General features: G+C 47.3%; 1 protein-coding gene across 5 annotated transcripts in view; it reads right to left on the bottom strand.

The window, feature by feature from the left end:
- Nucleotides 1–19,994, bottom strand: part of SMG6 (SMG6 nonsense mediated mRNA decay factor) — a 236,877-nt gene that overhangs the window by 97,224 nt on the left and 119,659 nt on the right. For all 5 annotated transcript variants that reach the window (XM_002747809.7, XM_054255590.2, XM_035299378.3 and 2 more), the window contains 2 exons: nt 11,821–11,937; nt 10,115–10,283 (listed from right to left, as the gene is read on the bottom strand). In XM_002747809.7, the coding sequence (XP_002747855.4) occupies nt 10,115–10,283; nt 11,821–11,937 (286 nt within the window). The remainder of the gene's footprint in view (nt 1–10,114; nt 10,284–11,820; nt 11,938–19,994) is intronic.

Below are 19,994 nucleotides of genomic sequence, written 5' to 3'. Positions count from 1 at the left end.
CCGACAACCAGACTCATTCACAAAGCTCCATCTTTTGGCTCAGCCGGGTTTGGCTGTCAGAAATGTTTAAATATGGAAAAAAATAAACAGTTGCAACACGTTTCTGTGCAGAGATCTGCCTGAGCTCCTTTGTGATGTAATGGGAAACGCGGCATTCAGGCTACCAGCTGTAGAATAAACAGAACTTCGAGGGTTAAAAGGAACTGAACTTTCCACGACCCCATCTGCAGAGGAGAAAATAATAAGAGGAATGATGCACTGCCCCACAGCCCTGATAGTTTATCCTCCGGTCCGGCTGCAGAGACAAGCACCGGATGTGATAGGGCTGCTCAGGGCCGCCTCCGAGGTTAGTACTGCCCATGGGAGACGCACAGGGAGGCTCTTCCAGTTCCCCGCTTCCTCCCCCAGTGCCCTGCTGGCCACTTGAGCCCACTGCCTGTGTCTGATCCCACAGCACTGGTGAGCTTTGGCCAACAGGCACTGCTCGGCTGCAGAGCAGCAATTTGGAAAATAAACAGGAAAGACGACAGTGAGAAGGAAGAAGGTGAAAAGTCTCCCAGCTGAATTCTTGGCTTGGGGACCCTGGCTGGTGCTGTGCAGGTCAAGGCTGCTACAGGATATAGTTGGGGGCTGGGGAGTGGTATGGGCAGCAGCAACCCCAGCCAGAGAGAGGCGGCTGAAAATTACCCACGGCTGCCACAGTGGGAGGCCCCACATCCCTCTCTCATCCTCCCACCCCTACCATCTTGGATCCAAGATGAAGAAATATGTGGTACCATGTGGTTCTCATTACCATGCTCTCCTGTCCCCTAAGGCTCAGATAAACCAAAACTGACTCCTCCCAGAGACTGCTGGCCACCACTAGGGACCCCTGCCCACATATGCCTTTTTGCCCATTACCACCCACTTTGTACCAAAACCTTAAGACTTGCTGCAAAAATAAGGTGGATGAGAATCACTACCTCAATGTTGATTTGTAAGACAGCAACTGATGCCAAAAGACATAGTGAGTGCCCTGAGTTCCCAACTCAGAAATATAAATAAAAGGGGTCCAAGAGCCAAGCTAGGCTGTGCAGAACCAAGGAAATATACAATATGCTTCATCATTTCTGCTCTGGTGAATTCAGACTGGTCTTGTACTCTGATGCTGAGTAGCTGCCTTCTTCTGGTATCTCAGTGGGACTACCCTAACTAAGTTCACATTTCCCATCCTCAGTTATCTCCTTTCACTGAACACCACGGACAGGAACACAACTTCTCAGAGACCCGCAGGCTACACAGTGACTCTCTACAGGAGTGAGGAAGTGTCAGGAAACTAAAAGGAAAAGGTGCTTTGAAAAACTAGGTGAGATGTCTAAACTCAAAAGTTAAGGTATTTGCAAAAGGATGAGGTAATTCCTGAAACCTGGGCAACATCACCTCAGCCTACCCAGTCAGGCCTCTGGGCTGGAGGTCAGTTCTGTGGGTGAACATAGGATTTCCTGTCTGTAGAAGGGGAAAAGCTTAGCTTCTTCCTGCTTTAGTTCCTCATCCCATCCAGAAGCACCTTCTAACCTTCACCCAACAGCAGCCCTTAGACCCTATGATTCAAGGTTGGCCTGGGCCAAGAAGCCAAAGGTCAAATTTGGGTGGCGATGAGGATCTATGAACAGGTGCCAATCTTTTGGAAATGCTTGGGAAATAACTTCCCCAAAGGTTTTTCAAATAATCTGAAATGACTTTTGATTAGAAATGGACCCTCTAGAGTGCTCTGGGCTCAGGCAGGTCGTTCCGGTTTGTTCTGGTTCAATGTAGATTTTAGGGAAACTCCCAGAGCCCATGACATCCCACTATAGAGTGGACTCTTCAAGCAGACACAAAGCAGCCACAGACTACGAAACCGTGTCCAATGAGTCTGTTTATGGCTCCCAGGATGATGGCAAGGGAGTCTCTCAGCAGCTGTGGTGTGATTAGTGAGCGGGGATCAGCAGTTGCAAGGTGACCCACTGGCTCAACCCCACAGAACACATCACACACCAGGAAAGCAGACCCCTGGCTGGAGTCTGAAAGCCAGATCCTAGTTTGGGACAAACCAACAGTGACTAGTTAGAAGTATGCACTCAGAACCAAGGCTCACTTGCTTCCCTACAGACATGCATTCACTTACTCCACTAGGAAAGGAAAAAAATAAGAGTTAATTTACTTTTTATTGCCTCAGAATTCCAAAGTTTAATGTATCTGTCAGTTTGAGTGCAGTGCAGCTGCTGGCCGATACAATGCAGCCCAGGCCAGCCCAGGTGACTGGGGAAACACATTTCACAGAAACAAACCAACACACACTCCTGGCTGGTTGTCTGGGGGATATTGACTGGGGAGTCAGATTAACCCTTCCGGCTGGGGTTAGTTCTGCAAATAGCTGTGGAAAGGGAGCTTAAGCCCAGGGAACTGAGAAGCCCTGCTCTCAGAGGGGCAGTGGGTTTCTGTGTTCCTAAAATGTTGGTTTTCTCGCAGGAGATGTTACCCAACTACAGCATCCTCTGGCAGATTACGGTATAACAGGTGAGACGTGCTATACCGCAATAATCTACCTTCTTGCCCAGAACTCAGAAAGGCGGTCTGCCAGCTTCATGGGGAAGGGGTCAGGTAGGACTTTTTCTGAAAGTTCCACTGGGGCAGGACTGAGAGGAGGAGAGAGTCTGAAAACAGTGGAGCACTAATGCCTGACCAAGACTCAGTCCATCTTTCTGGCAAGTCTAAGGAGGACCAAGCACTCACACACTACTTCATATTTTAGTGGGGGAACAAGCTGACTGGTGATTAATATCAAGTACAATGACCCCATGTTACAAGCCTGCTGGGGCCTGTGGAGGTGGCCATTTCCTGTGTAATACCAGCTTGTTTAAACACTAACATTCAGACTCCACAGCTGCAGAACAAACCCGGAAAGAGCTGAGTGAGAAGAAGCCGTGCATTGTGTTTCCGAGCTATGGAAGATCAGAGAAGCAGGACAGATGGGAAACAAGTTGGGTCTTCTGGTTCCTAGAGTAAGGGGATCTGGAAACACAGCCAAGATGGCACAGAAGCTAGGCACAAGGAAGCTGAAAAAGAGGATGACCATGTGGTACAGACACAAAGACAGACAAACGGCTATAACAAGAGAACCATGATGAAGGCATGCAGTATCCACCTTTTCAAACTGTTTCCCTGTGGGCCATTACAGCCTAGCCTACGACTCTCCATGTAAGAGTCAGAAGCTAACATAAGACCACTGTTACCCTGAAGAACTTCTCACTCCACTGGAGAAAACCACAGGAAGTGAGCAACTAATAGCAGGAATGAACTTGAATCCAACAAGTATGGTAGAGTTAAAATAATAATACCTGGGCTTGAAATGGCTCAGCACGTCTCTTGGAAAGCCAAGATGTCATGCCAATTGTTTGCAGTGAGCTAAGGACTGGACTGTGGTATCCCAGTGCTGACTAGCTTGGCAGGCCCTGAGTTGGGATATAGAGGGGAGAATTCTCGATAGCTCCCTGAAATTTCTAGTAGCAATGTGTCATCTAGATGCCACATGATACAAAGAAGACACAAAGGTATCAAACATCACCATTCCAGGAGTTAAGACGTGAGCAGGAAGATGCCATCCTCTAAGAATGAGGTTTATCGGATGACCACTAAAGCGTGTAAGACTTAGGTGTGAGGATAGTCCCTTCTATCTTTCTAGTTTATACAAACAAGTTAACTTGGGCCTCTGGGATAGTACTCACTGTAAATCAATTCTGCCCAAAAGGGCAAATCAAATTCTGAAGCTTAGTCATCCTGCCTTCCTGCAAGAACAGAAACCTCTCCATGTTTTAAGCAGTGCAGCTGGAACCCTATGGCCAGCAATAGGTCACAACAACCTCCAGGATTTCTCAAGTCTCAGAGCACCTCTACTATACACTGTCCCAATCTCTGCGGGGTCAGTGCCTTATTTGATTTCGGTTCTCCAAAGCTACACTCATATGTATAGCCTCTGTCATATCACTATGGTGTGTTAAACCCATCAGCACTGCATCTTTGGGAAAGAGCAGCCCCTAGGGGATTTTGACATCTCCACGGCATGAGTGGAGCCCTCGGCGGCCTCCCTGGTGCGGATTCTCACGGTTCCTGCCTCTCCAAACTTTTAGCTGTAACCACTCCAACACATCTTAGTTTAGCACACATTGGACCCAAATAACCTCAGCTCAGAGATGGAAAGTACTCTCCCTGGGGTCAGCTGCTGTACCCTGCTGGGGTCAGACTGGAGCCTTAGGCCAACACCCCTTCCTCTCACAAGGAGCCCTATGGGAGGCGTGGGGAGGGGACAGGGGCTCCTGCCATGGGAGAGATCACGTGTGCCCCACACTCAGCACTTGGAGGAAAAGGAACCCCCTGGTGCCAGGCTGTAGTGCTAACGCCCCGACCCGGAGCCAGGGAGACTGGGTGGGGAGCCAGGGTAGCAAAGGGGCTTCCCACAGTCACCACCACTTCCTTCAGGGAAGTGCTGATGGACTATTACTCAGTGATCTCCTAAAATGCCCTTTTGCGAAGACGTATTAAGCGTCCTTGAAGGGGTGCCGATGAGACTTGGGATTAGTTCTTATTTCAGAGCTGCCCTGTGAAGGTGAGTGAACTATATGTTTTTTAACTTGAGCATTTATATCTCATCTACAGAGTCAACACATGTAAGCTCCCTGAGGAAATTAGCTTACTGCATATGCCCTATGTATCCCTATTTCTCCCTATGTGACAATACCTCAGAGGGCTCCTTACGAACCTTTCCAGGGTGCTCTATAGACTATGTAAGACAAACCATGGAAAAGCAGCAAGTACAAGAATTTCTAGAGTTTTGTTTTCTTTAAACAGTACTCCAATCCAACAGTGTGATAAATGCATCCGAGCTACAATTAGGAAGATATATAGCATCAGAATGCGAAGGTCTGGGCAGCTTGGTGAAACGCGGGCTCTCCAGAGCCCCAGCTATGTTTCCCATTATGTAACCCTGGTCATGGGCAGACAGCCAGACTCCAAATGAAAAAGAGACTCTGGCTTGGCACTGGTTCTATTTTCCTATCCTCATTCGGGGTCAGCGCAGTGTCATACAGCTGCAGAGAAGGCTCTGGGGATTAGACCTGGGAAAACCTCCAAGACCAGGACCTGGGTTCAAGTACCAGCTGAAAGCAATAAACCAACTGCCACAGCTGGGCTAGGTTTGGATGTTCTCAAAGTCCCCTGACTCTTTCACTTACTGAGAACTAGAGATCAGGATAAGTGAAGATTTGGCCTCAGCAGAGACTGAAATGAGGTAGGCTGTCCCACTGCCCTAGCCTTGCCAAAGGTCCTGGGATGCAAGGGGTCACTCTGCTCAGGTTCATGAGGCCTGTCGGTCTACCCCTCTCCAGCACAACTTTCCTTGTGTTCAACTTGCTGAAGTGAGGTGCAGCTGCCTCTCCCTTCTCACCAGAGGCCTGGTATGGAAGGAAACACAAACTATGCTAGCAGATAGGGCAACAAGATGGCCCCTCCAAACACAGTAGTCTGTTCTAAATAGACCAAAGCACTCTACACTGTCTTTCACAGTGGCCCCAGGCCACTGTCCACACCCTGCTGTAATCCTCGATACCAACCATCTCCTGGGATTATGAAGCCATTTTGTTAACTATCCATAATAGGTACAAATGGGAAATCACTTCCATGGATGCTGATTCTAGCACACAGATCTAACTGGTGCCACAGTGAAGGAAGGCACAAATGCCCAGCAATCCTGCCTTTTTCACTCTGCAGTGCCAATGATAGTCTGTCATCCTCATCCTAGGTGTTCCACATGTCTTTCTACACTGTCTACACTGTGAAAGACAGTGTAGAAAGTCTGCTATTGTGGATTTGACTGGAAAGAAGAGGAACATGGGCGAAGAGGAGAAAACCAAGGAAACCAATGATGAACGCTGGAATTCCCCTAGGGGAGGGGAAGACGCTGTGCAATGATTCTCTAACTGCACAGGGAAAGACAGGGAGGAATGAAGGAAGAGAGATGAAACAAGGGTCCAACGTGTCAGAGGGGCCATTTGGAAATGGGGTTTCTGGAGGAAAAGCAAAGGGGACTTCCTCTTTGTCGGAAATATAGGCTCTGTGGTCACCTTATCTTAGGATCAGAGAAATTTATCTTTGTAAAGAACAAACGCAGGCAAACAGCAATGAAAGCATGCCAAGAAGGGGCACTGAATAGCCACAATTTCCTTACTACTCCCTTGGGAGCATTTCTAAACCCTTCAAATGAAGAGCAGCAACAAGGACTTTACAAGTGTCACGGGATTACAGTTTTGACATCTACAGAACCACTGGGGTGTGTTATTTTCTATGACCTTAAAAGAAAAGCCTCTTCGAAATGTAAGATTGGTGGGCCTAAGATAAAATTTGAAACCCACAGAACCACCATACCTTGCCAATCTCTCAACCAGAGTATTTGCTTAGTGGGTATTAGGAAGCCATACGAGAATATGGCAAACAAAAGAAATGAGGTGAAGTCTTAGTCTTATTCCGCTTTTCCAGTCCTCTGATCTGAAGGGTAGGTGGTAGGACTACTCTTAGTAGCAGTCAGGCCAGGATTGCTCAGCTGAAGGGACACCAGTCCTTAAACAGCCATGCTTTGGGGTCAGGCCCCAGGATAGCAAAGCCTCTCTTTCAAGCTTAAACTTGCATTCCAGAGATAACCAGCTGCTGATCCTAACTGCAGAGAGAGGGAGAGAGAAAGAGAGAGAGCACAGAAGGAGACTTTTTTCTCTATTACACTGATTTCTCTAGCCCAGATTGGCTTCACGAGAAAGTAAGTGATATCCACAGCTATAGTAACGTATTTACTGGGCAATTAAATACAATATATTATTTGGTCAGATTTGCCCTCCTTGTGAAGAAGCTTGAAAAGACTAAGCAAGTATGACTCAAATGTCCCAACCCCCTCTGCCTTTCTGTAGCCCAGAATGTGAAGCCCAGCCGGGGATGGCTGTAGCTTGGACCACGTGCCTGGCTGTAGATTGAGCCCTTGCCCAAAGATGGGCAGCAGCTCACAGCGCCGGCAACGGGCCATTTGTTGCAGCATCCAAAGAGAAAACAGACTCAGCATCTCAAGCAAATGAGGCCCAGCACTTCCTGTGTGAGCTTTCCATTTCCTCAGCCAAATAAAAGCCAAAAGGGAGTGAGAGAGGGAGGAGGGATGAAGTGAGACATGCTGCCTGAGAGAGCCCAGGATATGGGTAAACAGGGGCTGTGTGAATCCTGTCTGAGGGACCTGTGCTTGTAAGGAGGTGACCCAGGGAAGGCCCAGGCTCCAGGGACAGATGGCCAGTCTCCTGACCCGAGAGGAAGGAAGGGACACTCAGTGACCCCTGCACATGTTCAGAAGCAGTAGCTTAGACACTTGGAGAACTGAGTCCTTTCTTGGCATTTTCTTTTCAAAACTGCAAATTGCCTAGTCCTCACTACAGATGAGTAGCCTGAAAAGTTTGAGGCTGTACATGTTACCTCTTTGGGGATCACTGCTGAGAAACAGCTTTCCCCTAGCCGGCAGATCCAGAGTTCCTTTGTGTGGCCCCAGCTGCACAACTTGGGGCCCCAAGGCCTCAGCCTGGAGTGCATTTTGGAAACCTAGGAGGCCCACAGATAGAATGCAGAGAACAGTCCGATGCTGTGAGTGCCATCCACACAGTTACAGAGCTAGAGGTGGGGAGGGCATGGGGAGACTGAGGTTAATAACAGTCCAGGGGTGCATCTTGAGGTGAGGACAGTGCAAACCTTTAGAAAGAAAGGTGGAAAAGTCAAGACCACACAATCCACACAGAAACTGCTGCCCAGAAATATATACTTTAGAGCCTTCCCTCTGCAGGTCACCCATGACTCCAGGAGACTCACATGGCTGGTCCCCAAGCCAGACAAGCTCCCTTCTCTACTCCCCAAAAGTTCCCTCCACAGTAGCCAGGGTCTCCACAATCTATCCTCCAGTATTATTTCTCTCCAGAATAGAAGACTGGAGATAAATCATGAGGTACTGGGTAAGGATGCTTGTTCTAAAACACACATAAATGCTTAACCCAGAGCATGAAGGGGCTTTGGGTACATAGAAGCAGCTGAAGATCACAACTCAGAGGATGCAGGGCAGGGAAAGAAAAAGAAGAGGGAAAGAGAAATGTGGGGGCAGGGGTGAAACAGAGAAAGACAGAGACACTAAGAGTAGAGATAAGAAGAAAGAGAGGCCCAGTACTGTGGGAGTCTGAGAAAGGCAGACTGCTTGAGCCCAGGAGATCAAGACCAATCTGGGCAAAATGGCAAAGCACTGTCTCTATTAAAAAAAAAAAATACAAAAAATTAGCCAGGCGTGGTGGTGCATGCCTGTAGTCCCAGCTACTTGGGAGACTGAGGTGGGAGAATCACCTGAGCCCAGAAAGTTGAGGCTGCAGTGAGCTGTGATTGTGCCACTGCACTCCAACATGGGTGACAGAGTGAGACCTTGTGAAAGGAAGGCAGGAAGGGAAGGAGAAAGGATAAAGAAAGAGGAAGAAAAGAAAAGAGAAGGAAGGAAGGAAGGGAGAGAGGGAGGGAGGGAGGGAGGGAGGGAGGAAGGGAAGAGGAGGAGTGGGAAAGGGAGGGAGGGAGGGAGGGAGGGAACGGAAAGGAGGGAGGGAGGGAAGGGAAAGGAGGGAGGGAGGGAAAATTAAAGGGAACAGGAGGGAGAGATGAACAGTCAACAGGACTGAACAGATGGAGCCTACATGTACATACATGAAGATACTATTGTACAAACATGAACACACACAGTGACACTAACACAAAGAAGAATGTGACACATAAAACATGGACAGAGATCAGAATCAGGAAGCCTTTTCTGTAATGAGCTGGATTGCAAATATTCTAGGTGGTGTGAACCATACTGCCTGTGGCAACTATTCCATTCTGCTCTGTAGTGTGAAATCAGCCACAGACACAGTGTAAACAAATAAGCATGGTTATAGTCCAGTCAACTTTATGGACACTAAAATCTAACTTTTATACAATTTTTTGAGTCATGAAATAGTACTCGTTTGATTTTTTAAAACCATTATTAGCTTGCGGGGCATGGTATGCTGACCCCTGATGAGGCTTGTGCGCCACACACACAGTAGAGACAGATGACAGCAGGGGCAAAAAGAAAGGCAGAGGCAGGCAGGCAGAGACAGGCCAGGACAGACAGGCAGGTAGGTAAAAGGCAAAGCAGGCACATACAGGCAGACCCACATACACAGAAATCTCCCCCTCAACAGAGAGACCCAGACTGGCATAATACAGAGTGACACAGTTATACACAAACATGGACACGAACCCAGACATCCAGGAACATATAATCACAGACGCAGATGTGGATGGGACCAAAGCAGACATGGACTGACACAGATCCAGAATCAGCACAGACACAAACTGATATATTGGTCGGACATGGTGGTCACACTTATAATCCCAGCACTTTTGGAGGCAGAGGAGGGCAGACCACTGGAGGTCAGGAGTTTGAGACCAGCCTGACCAATATAGTGAAACCCCATCTCTACTAAAAACATAAAAATTAGCCAGGCATGATGGTGCATGCCTACAATCCCAGCTACTTGGGAGGCTGAACCTGGGAGGCAGAGGTTGCAGTGAGCCAATATCATGCCACTGCACTCCAAGCTGGGCGACAGAGTGAGACTTTGTCTCAAAAACAAAATTAAAAAGATGCATAGAAAAACTAATAGAGAAAGAAATAGACAAAAAGTCTCTCTCACACACACACACACACACACACACACACCCACACCCAGCCTCCAGAGGCAGAGATGGTGAGTGAGAATGAGGGAGCGAGAGCAGGAACAAATAACTACATGGAGAATGAGAGGAAAAAGAGAGTGTGAGGGGAGGGGGAAGCCTAGATAACAGGAAAAATCACCTAAAACATCAGAGAACAGGGAAAGTATTTTTAAAAAGTTCAAATAAAGAAGGAACAGAGAAGCAAGCAGGCTGTGGGCAGAAACAGAGAGCAGGGTGAAGAGGAGAGCTGCGGGAACACGGGCGGGTCCAGGCCAGTGGTGCTGAAGCAATGGGCAGGTCAACTCACTGTGAGGGCAGGTCCAGGGATGTGGGAGGAGGATTCCAGGTGTCCGGGTAGCCGAGCATCCAGTCTGACCAGACTTTCACACTGGGGAGCAGCTCCTTCAGGTCCGGGACAAAGGAAGACACCTTGATGTCGTCTTGGTCATCGTGGTCCTCAGGAGAGGACAGCTGAGCTGCAGAAGCAAAGGGTGAGAACTGGGCCTATGTCTGCTGTAGCCCCCGAGTGAGGCCTGGGGCGCTGGGACGACAGCAAGCTCTTAGGGAAGGGAGACCAAGTCCACAGGAAACCTGGGCCCAGAAGCGAGGACCAGCTCCAGCACCTAAGAGGATTCTGAAAAGCAGGACAAAGAGAGAACCGGTGTACTGGGTCTGCCCCTGGACACAACTGCTTCGACTTCACCTGTGGCTTGGCTGAAGCCTCTACTCTGGCCTCTAACCCACCCTTCCAGCTTTCCTTCAGCACAGTACCAAGATGTCACCAGAGTTCTTGCCAAAACTGCATAACCTGAATGTAATCATAAGGAAACATCAGAGAAACCCAAATTGTGGGACACTGTGCAAATGATTTCTATTCTTCAAAAACGACAAGGACATGTAGGACAAAGAAAGACTGAAAAACCATCCCAAATTAAACGACACTAAAGAGACACGGTGACATCCCAATGCAACGTGTGCTCCTGCACTGGATCCTAGAGCAGAAAAAAGCTTTTTCCCCCTTGCTATAAAGGAATTAGGGCAATTGGCACAAACTAAATAAGGTCTGTAGATTCAATGATAGTCCTGTATCAATGTTGACTTCCAATTTTGAGAATGGTTATTAAGAGAATATCTTTATTATTAGAAATATGAAGTCAAGTATTTGGGGGTAAACGGCCACCAACTCTGTAACTTAAAATCAAATGGTTCAGAAGAAAAAAAGTAATAACTTTAAGTATATGTGCATGTAAAGAAGAACTAAGGCCATATGGTAAAATGGGAACTGGGGAATCCAGGCGAAGGGTACATAAGATTCTCTGCACTATTCTTGCTACTGTTCTGTAAATCTCAAGTAATTTCAAAATAAAAAGTTGCCCTTCTGTCCTTAAAAAAAAAGGCAGCCTCCGAAGCTGGGGACATTCACAGAGCTGGTGTGGCATGGGGTGATAGTGGCATCTCATTAACTCACTAATATTGATCTAGGAGCTAAAAAGGCAGTTGTTAACCTTCAGCCGTTCCTTATACTGCACAGCAATCAGGCTTAGACGTCTAAGGGCAGCCTTAAAGGATATGGGATACTGTCTCAACCTAAGGGCTATAAACAGCACCTGCTCTATCTGGTCCACAGTGGTGACAGAACTCACCAAGTGCCACACAAAGAGAAACAGAGATAAACAGGAAAAACACAACATCAGTTATGGAAACCAACTTTTCTGGTTTCCTAAAGCTGCAGAAACAGGCAGCAGCTCATAGGTACAGTGAAAATCCTAACTACCAAAAGGAGAAAAGAGGGAGGAAAAGAGTGCTCCAAAAAGGAGGAGAGGGCCTTAGAGATGATCAGGCTGTACAAGGCGATGGGACTGGCTAGGCAGGCAAAAGGAAGAGGGCATGTTGTAAGAGGAAGAATGGGCTGCAGGGAGAACACACCGAGAAAGCAGCAGGGCCTGGTGAAGTCTGTCTGGACAAGGCCAGGCAGCTGGAAAGCCCAGCAGGCAGGGAGCTCCTCCTGCTTACCTTTGGCGGACTCCTTAAGTAAGTGGGTACAGCGCCGGACCAGTAGAGAAAACATGGCCAAGCCCAGAGCTGCAGCTTGTTCCTGGATCACAGAACGGCACTCCTCCGAGAAGCAGTCTGAGGAGAGGCAAATGAAACTCTCAGCACCCTGGGGGACAAGGGCTACTTTTCCTTTCCTTACAAGACACACATCACTGGCCAAGTTACCGAGTTCCTTTTCTTTACTGAAGACTGGGGCTGTTCCCCCTTTGGAGTGGTCACACAGCTAAGTACAAACACACGTGAAGCACGGACCATGAGGTCTGGCACTGGGTATGTGTTTGATAAAATTATAAGGGTGGCCTGTGTCAATTCCACATCCCTTCTATAGAAACACTTGCCTCAGGAGGGGCAGTTTCAGCTGAAGCTGCATGGTCTCTGCCTTTAGCTGTCTACTGATAATGTAAAGCTATGGTAACAAGAACTCAGACTTCATTAACTCAGTCTGTTGACCGTATAACAGGAGCACAGTCTTCAATTAAGATTGGAAAAATACACATTTAAAAATGATCCTCTTGAATCACCAACCTTTGTTCCATCCTTACTTCCTCTATGTCCCTCCTCCTAAGAAAACACAAATGACACAAATAACCTATTTTCATGGAATGAGTTAATTTTATGCAGAATAGTCTTGGCACATAATAAGCACTTAATCAATGTTGGCTTTTGTTTTCACAAATTCCTTCCCCTACTGCTAAAAAATAAATCTGGCTCCCAATACCAGTACCCTCTTTCCGTTACTTTTTCAGCCTGGTTAACTAACTTCCTTCTGGCTGCAGGTCACTGAAGGGAGCCATCTTTTTGGTGGGCAGAATTACTCTTTGGTGGGAGCTATGTGACATACTCCCAAAAACCTACCTGTCCCTACTCTTCATCAGTGGCCTTCCCTGAAAGCCACGTCATCTGACCTCGAGAGGAGCTGGTGACACACAGAAGGCAGCAGTCCAACACGCAGCCTCCAAGGAGAAGACACCACATACCCACAGGAGACAGAATCAGGGGCCAGGCTCACTAGCTCTGGCAGCAGCTAATCTGTTAATTCCCTCTCTAATACAGGAGAACTCTCAGAATCTCTAAGTGTTAAAAGGATAATTAGCTACATGTCTGATCTCTGTCCCTGCCTGTATTTTAACCTCAATAGCCAAGAGGAGCCCTCTCATCAGTTCAATAGTCTTGTAAATGGGGCCCAACTGAAGTTGTCACTCCAGGAGATGTAACCCAACCCCTATGACTCCTTACCATCTTTACCCAGGAGCAAGCATGATTGGGGTACACAAAGCCAGCCCCAAACCACTTTTGAAAGTACTGGCATAAGAAGGAGCAGCAGGCTGCTGCTCAGAATGGCCCAACATATGAATAGCATCAGTGTAGCAATTGTTTTATTGCAGCTTTCCCACCATCCTTCCAGATGCCGACTGGTCCCGAACGTCACCCTCTAACTTTCCAACTCAACTGTGGCAGGCAGTTAAGGAAGTGGTAACAATCCATGTGATTAGAATAGGTCACCATTCTCATTCCTGTCCTGTTAAGGCCCTAAACCTCTGTTACAAAGAAAACAAGATCCAAGAGCCAAGAAGAGGGGGGATGGCAAGCAGGAAAGGGGAATACATGTAAGTTGTCGAGAAATGTTACCTAACTTCTCCCCTTCACCCTCCCCACAGGCACCAGCACTGTCAGTGCCTCCAGGCTCAGTCCAGGCCACTGCCACGCCCAGACGACATCCCACCTCTAACTAGCAACAGAGCTGGGAAGGAGGAGTGAGTCCAGAACAGAGGGAGCTGGAAGAAGACAAGTGGAGCCCACAGCCTGGCAGCTGACACTCTGAGTAAACATTAGTGCCCCTCATCAACTGGGCAGAAGTTACCTGTACTCAGAAGGCTAACAGGGATGGAGGGGGATGTCCTGGTTCCAAGAGACTGGGATTTCGTGAAGCACAAGGCTACAATAAGACACTCTCATTAGCCTGGACAAGGAGAGATTTCTTTCACCAAGCCTATTTCTATTTTTATGACAAATGGCAATCTCGGGCTAGACTGTGTCTCAGAGCTCAAGGTGGGGGACTAGGGCTCAAAGGGGAGAATGAACTGCTTAAGAACAATGGGATCTGTGGTCCTTGTAGACTCCAGGTGGGGTCCTTTTTTAAAGGCTCCTACAGTAAGGTCTGGAGACCAGGCAAGGTAGCAACTAATGTAGTCTCTTTGGTACAGATCTGAAAGCACTCAGCCACCTTCCCAGGGCAGCAGCTTCATGACTGCTGTCCTTGGTGACAGTTATGTCACCTCGACTTCCCCACCCCCAACCCCCTCCTGAAGAAAGGTTGATAACACTGCCTGCTTATGTGTCTGGTCCATCTGATTCGGAGTATTAACCAGTAAGCTGCTCTGCCGTAATCAAGCAGGTGAAGATTTTACAGACAATTGAGGGGTCAGCATGTCTGAGTGCTGGTCAGACCTCTGACTGGCCATGTTATCTGGAGTACCTCCTGGAAGGCCTGTTCCTCTCCTTGGCTCAGTGGTACCTCAAGCACATACTCAGCATGTAGAATGTGCTAGACTCTGTACAAGGTATCACGGAGCACACAGCTACAAATAAAACATGGTCTCTGCAACCTTAGGTCCTTTTAATAGGGTAAAGAAAATTGTTATTTATCCAAGTAACCATGGCAACTTGGGCCCAGTGCCCCAAGGGCAAAACGCACCAAGTGCATAGTATCTCCATGGGATGGGCTTCCGCAGGCTGGAAACCATCAGACACGACTCCTTGAAAGCATTCGCCATTACACAAGTGGGTAGGAAAACAGCATCTAGGTTCCCAGAGTCCACCCACTTTGGGGATAGACCTAGGAAACTGGCCCTAGTCTGATGAATGCCCATATATATCCCTAGGGTTGGGCTGGGCCAAGCCAACAAGTGATGTGGGTGGGGGAGGAAAAGGCATTGTTTGCCTTGGTATTTGCCTGGGTTCCTCTGGCTTTGTGTCAGGTAGCAGGAGCCTGACATGAGCTGAGGAACTCATTAACATTGTGAAACAGCCTTCCCCTTCTTTCCAAAAGCAGCCTTGCTCAAGGGTTTAGGGTAATGGTTTTGGCTAAGGAAGTCAGACAGAAATATTTCTTACTAAGAAAGTCACCTGAGGTCTGAACTTGGTTCTGCCCCTTCCCACAATTGGGCAGGTGACCACGGCTCCTATTATCTCTATGGCCAAATACCTGCTCGGACAGAAATATTCTTCTTCCTCCTATATAACAGGGAGACTTTCTCATTTTTCTGAGAACATATTCATGGAAAACATAAACCAACTGTCGTCAAAGTTGCATGAAATCAGGAAATGGAGCGGCCGGGAGAAGGCTGCCATGTGGCCGGATGTTATGTATTTCTAATTAGTGCTATACATCTTTCAACAGCAAGTGTCCTTCTGCTGGGAAACACAACACACTGCCCTTGTTATTGTAACTGTCAGAGAAGTGCTTAAACAGATAATCTCCAGGAAAAGTGATAAACACGTCCCCTCTCCCACCAGTATGTGTGTGATGGTGCTGCCAAAGCAAAGCTGTGCTTGACAGCTCCAGGATGGCAAAGCATCCTCCTGCAGGAAATGGGAGTGAGGCAGGAGGGGTGGAGAGGGAAGAGCAGGGGATGGGAGGCAGGCCCACCTGCCTGGGCCCTCTAAGCTGAACCAAGGGATGGTGGTTCAGAACCACTGCTTCTAATCAACACCAGGACAGGGTACCATGTTTTTGTCAGGGAGAGATTTGAGGGAAACCAGTGTCAGTGGGATGGAGTTTGGCTGGTCACAGAAAAATGTGGCAGCCATGGAACTATCATAGTTCCCTTTGTGCACATGGCCTGTTTCCTGGCAAGAGCCTAAGAAGAGCAATGAAGAGAAAACACAGGATGGATGAGACCTAAGTCTAGTACTCTGACAGCAGCGGAAGGGATTCAGAGGGCACTGAGCTGCACTAGCCATTCTAGCCCAGAGAACCAACTATCTGCTCGGCTACTTCACTCATAGCTGGAGAAAAATGCAGGCAAGACTACTTACTCACCAATTTCCTCCCTACCGTCTCCTCCCAAAGAAGGGAAAGAATGGTCAGTCACCTCCAAACTAACACCACCTGGGGGCGATTTGTTGGCTCTTATCTTTCTGACATAAGGCCGCTTTTCTCATGAGTCAGTTACAAGTCAGACACAAGGCTGGCACAGTTCCTGAGCAGCCCACCAAAACCTCCCTGTCTACAGGAAGTAGGCAGTGAGAGCATCTTTCAGCTGCTGCTGCTTGAGCCACAGAGTTCCCTGCGGCAGCTGCTAGCTGAAGAGGAGGTAGAGGAAGCAGTCGCTGTATAAGACCAGACAAGAACAAAATCTCAGAGCAAAAGCAGAGATGCCTTTTCATCATTTCATTCCCTGAGGAGCAACGAATGAGTCAGCAGAATCAGGCACTAATACACCCAAGTATTATTCATGCACAATGACAAAACAGAGGCTGACTGAGTATAAAGTCATAACATTTCCCTAAACTGATATAGCCAAGTGACATGGCACGAATGTTTGTCCCCACCCAAATCTCATGTTGAATATAATCCACAGTGCTGGAGATGGGGCAGGGTAGGAGGTGTCTGGATCATGGGGGAGGATCCCTCATGGCTTTCTGCTGTCTTTGTGGTAGTGAGTGAATTCTTGCGAGATCTGGCCTTTTAAAAGTATGTAGCACCGCCCCGCTCTTTGTTCCTGCTTTCGCAATGTAAAGTGCCTGCTCCCCTTTCACCTTCTGTTGTGATTGTAGCCTTCCTTAGGCCTCCCTAGAAGCCAACATGTTTCCTGTACAGCCTGCAGAACTGTAAGCCAATGAAACCTCTCTTCTTTCTAAATTATATGGTCTTAGGTATTTGTAGCAATGCAAGAACAGCCTCATGCACCAAGACAAGACAAAAGAAGGTGGAGGGCAGTGTTTCCTCCCTAGGAGCCCTCATTGTCAGTGTTCCATTCGGATTTCCCAAGATTGTAAAACTGGTTTCTTCTAAAGCTCTTCTGAAAGTAGGGAGATATGGGGGCAAAGGAAATCTCAATCTCCTAACAAAATGACCTTTCCCATTAATTCTGAAAACCCTTGAGTGCCCAATTGTGGAGGATATAAAGGAAAGTAGGATCCTGTCTACAAGAAGATGATAATCTATTAAGGAAGACAGGAAGAATACATACATATTCAAGTAACTCTAATTCAAGACAATGTAAGGAAGATGGAAGTGAGGTGTGCTTCTGTCACCGGAGAGAAAGAAAATCATTTCAGCTAGCATGTATCGAAGAAGGTTTCATGAAAGAGACCTTGATTTTTACTTTTATTTTTGAGACAGATTCTCACTCTGTCATCCAGACTGGAGTACAGTGGTGCAATCTTGGCTCATGGTCACCTCTGCCTCCTGGATTCAAGCAATTCCCCCACTAATTCTCCCAAGTAGCTGGAATTACAGGCACGAACAGTTTCACCATGTCGGCCAGGCTGGTCTCAAACTCCTAGCCTCAAGTGATCCTCCTGCCTCGGTCTCCCAAAGTGCTGGGATTAGAGGCATGAGTCACCATGCTCGGCCAGAAGAGACCATTTCTAAGCTGGGCTGGAAGAGACGAACAGCAATGGAGTTGGTAGATACAGGAGGGACCACATGTACTGCTTGAGGCATGCAAGTACTGTGCATGAACTTGACTCAACAGTGAGGGAGCACCCACTCAAGTCTTGAATGAAGCAAAGAGGGAATATTTTATAAAGATTAATCTAGCTAAAGCATTTAGGGCTAATTAGGGTAGCTGGAGAAAGGTAACAATGAGGGAGACCAAGTGGAAAGCTAAAAGAGCATGAACTTGTTTGAAGAAAGAGAAATTATATGTAAAGCACTTCATAAAAAATTACTGCAGCAAAAAAATCAAAAGAGGCCAGGCATGGTCGCTTATGTGTGTAATCTCAGCACTTTGGGATGGTGGGGCAGGAGGACTGCTTAAGAGCCCAGTAGTTCGAGACCACCATGAGCAACACGGTGAGACCCTGTCTCTACCAAAAGAAAAAAAGAAAGAAAAGAAAAATCAAAAGAAGGTGGAGATAATGCTGTTGAGGGGGCAGGCAGGGGTGAAGACTGCCGGAACAGGTCAGAGACTCTCACAGATATTCTCGGCAGTTTCCTGAAGATCCTGAAAACTCAAGACTAACGACTCACCAAACGAGATCCAAGAAAGGGGCAGAAACTCAGGACTGCCAAACACCTGGAGGGAGAGAGGTGCATGTGTGTGGAAGAGTCCCCAGGCTCCCTCCCTCTTGGCTCTGGGCCATGTCCTGTCTTTCCAGAACAAAGACACTTCAGGGGGTCAGAAATACTTGAGGAAGACCTAGCAAGAGGAGGCCTGGGAAGTCTGAACTGGCGCTCCCTATGGAAGCCATTAGATATTCAGCACTTCATTTGTTTCCAGTTCTTGTATGAGTACAGCTCCAGGCTGTGGGGTGAGAGGCTCCTCTCTGACGTAATCAGGAAGCAGCTGCAAAATTAAGGAATCCCTCATGACATCATAAAAAGGGTCGATGGTTTACTGGGGAAAGTATAAAAATTAATTACATATTCCCATATGACACCCTTGCCCTAAATCTGTACACACCCTCTCCCACCTCCACACATTCTCATCAACAACATCCAGAAGCCACCTCAATGGACAGGGTACAAAAGGGCAAACAAACCCCAGAGAAGGTTCTTTGATGCATGCACACTGTCTGCCCATCTATTTGGAACTTAACAGCAATACCTTGTCCTGGAATTTTTACACATACAGTATGTTTCCGCAACAGAATTATAAGCCCCTTGAGGGCAAGAGCTATGTCAAGACTTCACATCCTTGAAAATTAGCACCATAAAGAGGTTCAAGAAATGTTTGCTGCTCATACTAGTAGGCACACTTGCCTCTCTCACTTGTGGATCTAACCAGGAATGACATGATTCCACTGTGGCCAGACATCATAACTAAGGTATTCTGAGACCTATGTTAGGCAAAGAATATTTACATGCATTATCTCAAAGCTTGACAACAGGTTTGCGTAAGTATTATTCTCCTTTTTGACATCTGAGGAAACAGGCTCAGGAGGCTGAATGATCTGCCCAATAACACAGGCCAGTAAGTGCCAGAGCTGGGATCTGAATCCAGTTCTGTCTGCTCTCGTGGTCACATTGTTTGCATATCTGATTTTCAAATCCCTGTGACTCCAGCTTCACACTCCAATTGCTCCTCTCTCCTCTGCTCTGAACATGAAAAGCTCAGACTACTCCACCCACAGTCCTGTAAGCTCTGAGACGACGACCACGTGGAAACCAAAACAAAAAACATGACTCATTTACAACAGTACCAAAGAAAATGAAATACACAGGTATAAGTCTAACAAAACATACAGAAACTCTATGCTAAAAATCTGAAAACACTGATGAAAATTAAGACAAAGCCGGGTGTGGTGGCTCACACCTCTAATCCTAGCACTTTGGGAGCGGATCGCCTGTGGTCAGGAGTTCAAGATCAGCCTGGCCAACATGGTGAAACCCTGTCTCTACTAAAAATACAAAAATTAGCCGGGTGTGGTGGTGCACGCCTGTAATCCCAGCTACTCGGGAGGCTGAGGCAAGAACAGAATTGCTTGAACTCGGGGGCGGAGGTTGCAGTGAGCCAAGATCACATTACTGCACTTCAGCCTGGGTGACAGAAGACTCCATCTCAAAAAAACACCCAGGAAAATCAAAGACAACCTAATAACTGGGGAGATTTACCATGTTCATTAACTGAAAGCCACAGCATTTTAGAGATGTCAGTTAATGGTTTAATGCAATTGCTATCAGAATCTTAGGAGGGTATTATGTAGATAATAGATCTATAGGCTTAATGCAATTGCTATCAAAAACTTAGGAATGTTTTATGTAGATAAAGACAAGCTTATTCTAAAGCTTATCTGGAAAAGCAAAGGATCTAGAACAGTTCCAACAATTTTGAGAAAGAATAACGTGGGATAAATTCTTCCTGATGTTAAGTTAATGAAGAAAGGGGCCGGGTATGGTTCATGTCTATAATCTTGGCAATCTGGGGTACCAAGGCAGGACTGCTTGAGACCAGGAGTTTGAG

The sequence above is a fragment of the Callithrix jacchus genome, chromosome 5 (assembly GCF_049354715.1).
Source record: "Callithrix jacchus isolate 240 chromosome 5, calJac240_pri, whole genome shotgun sequence".
NCBI classification, from domain to species: Eukaryota; Metazoa; Chordata; class Mammalia; order Primates; family Cebidae; genus Callithrix; species Callithrix jacchus.
This window is presented reverse-complemented; position numbering and strand designations above follow the sequence as displayed.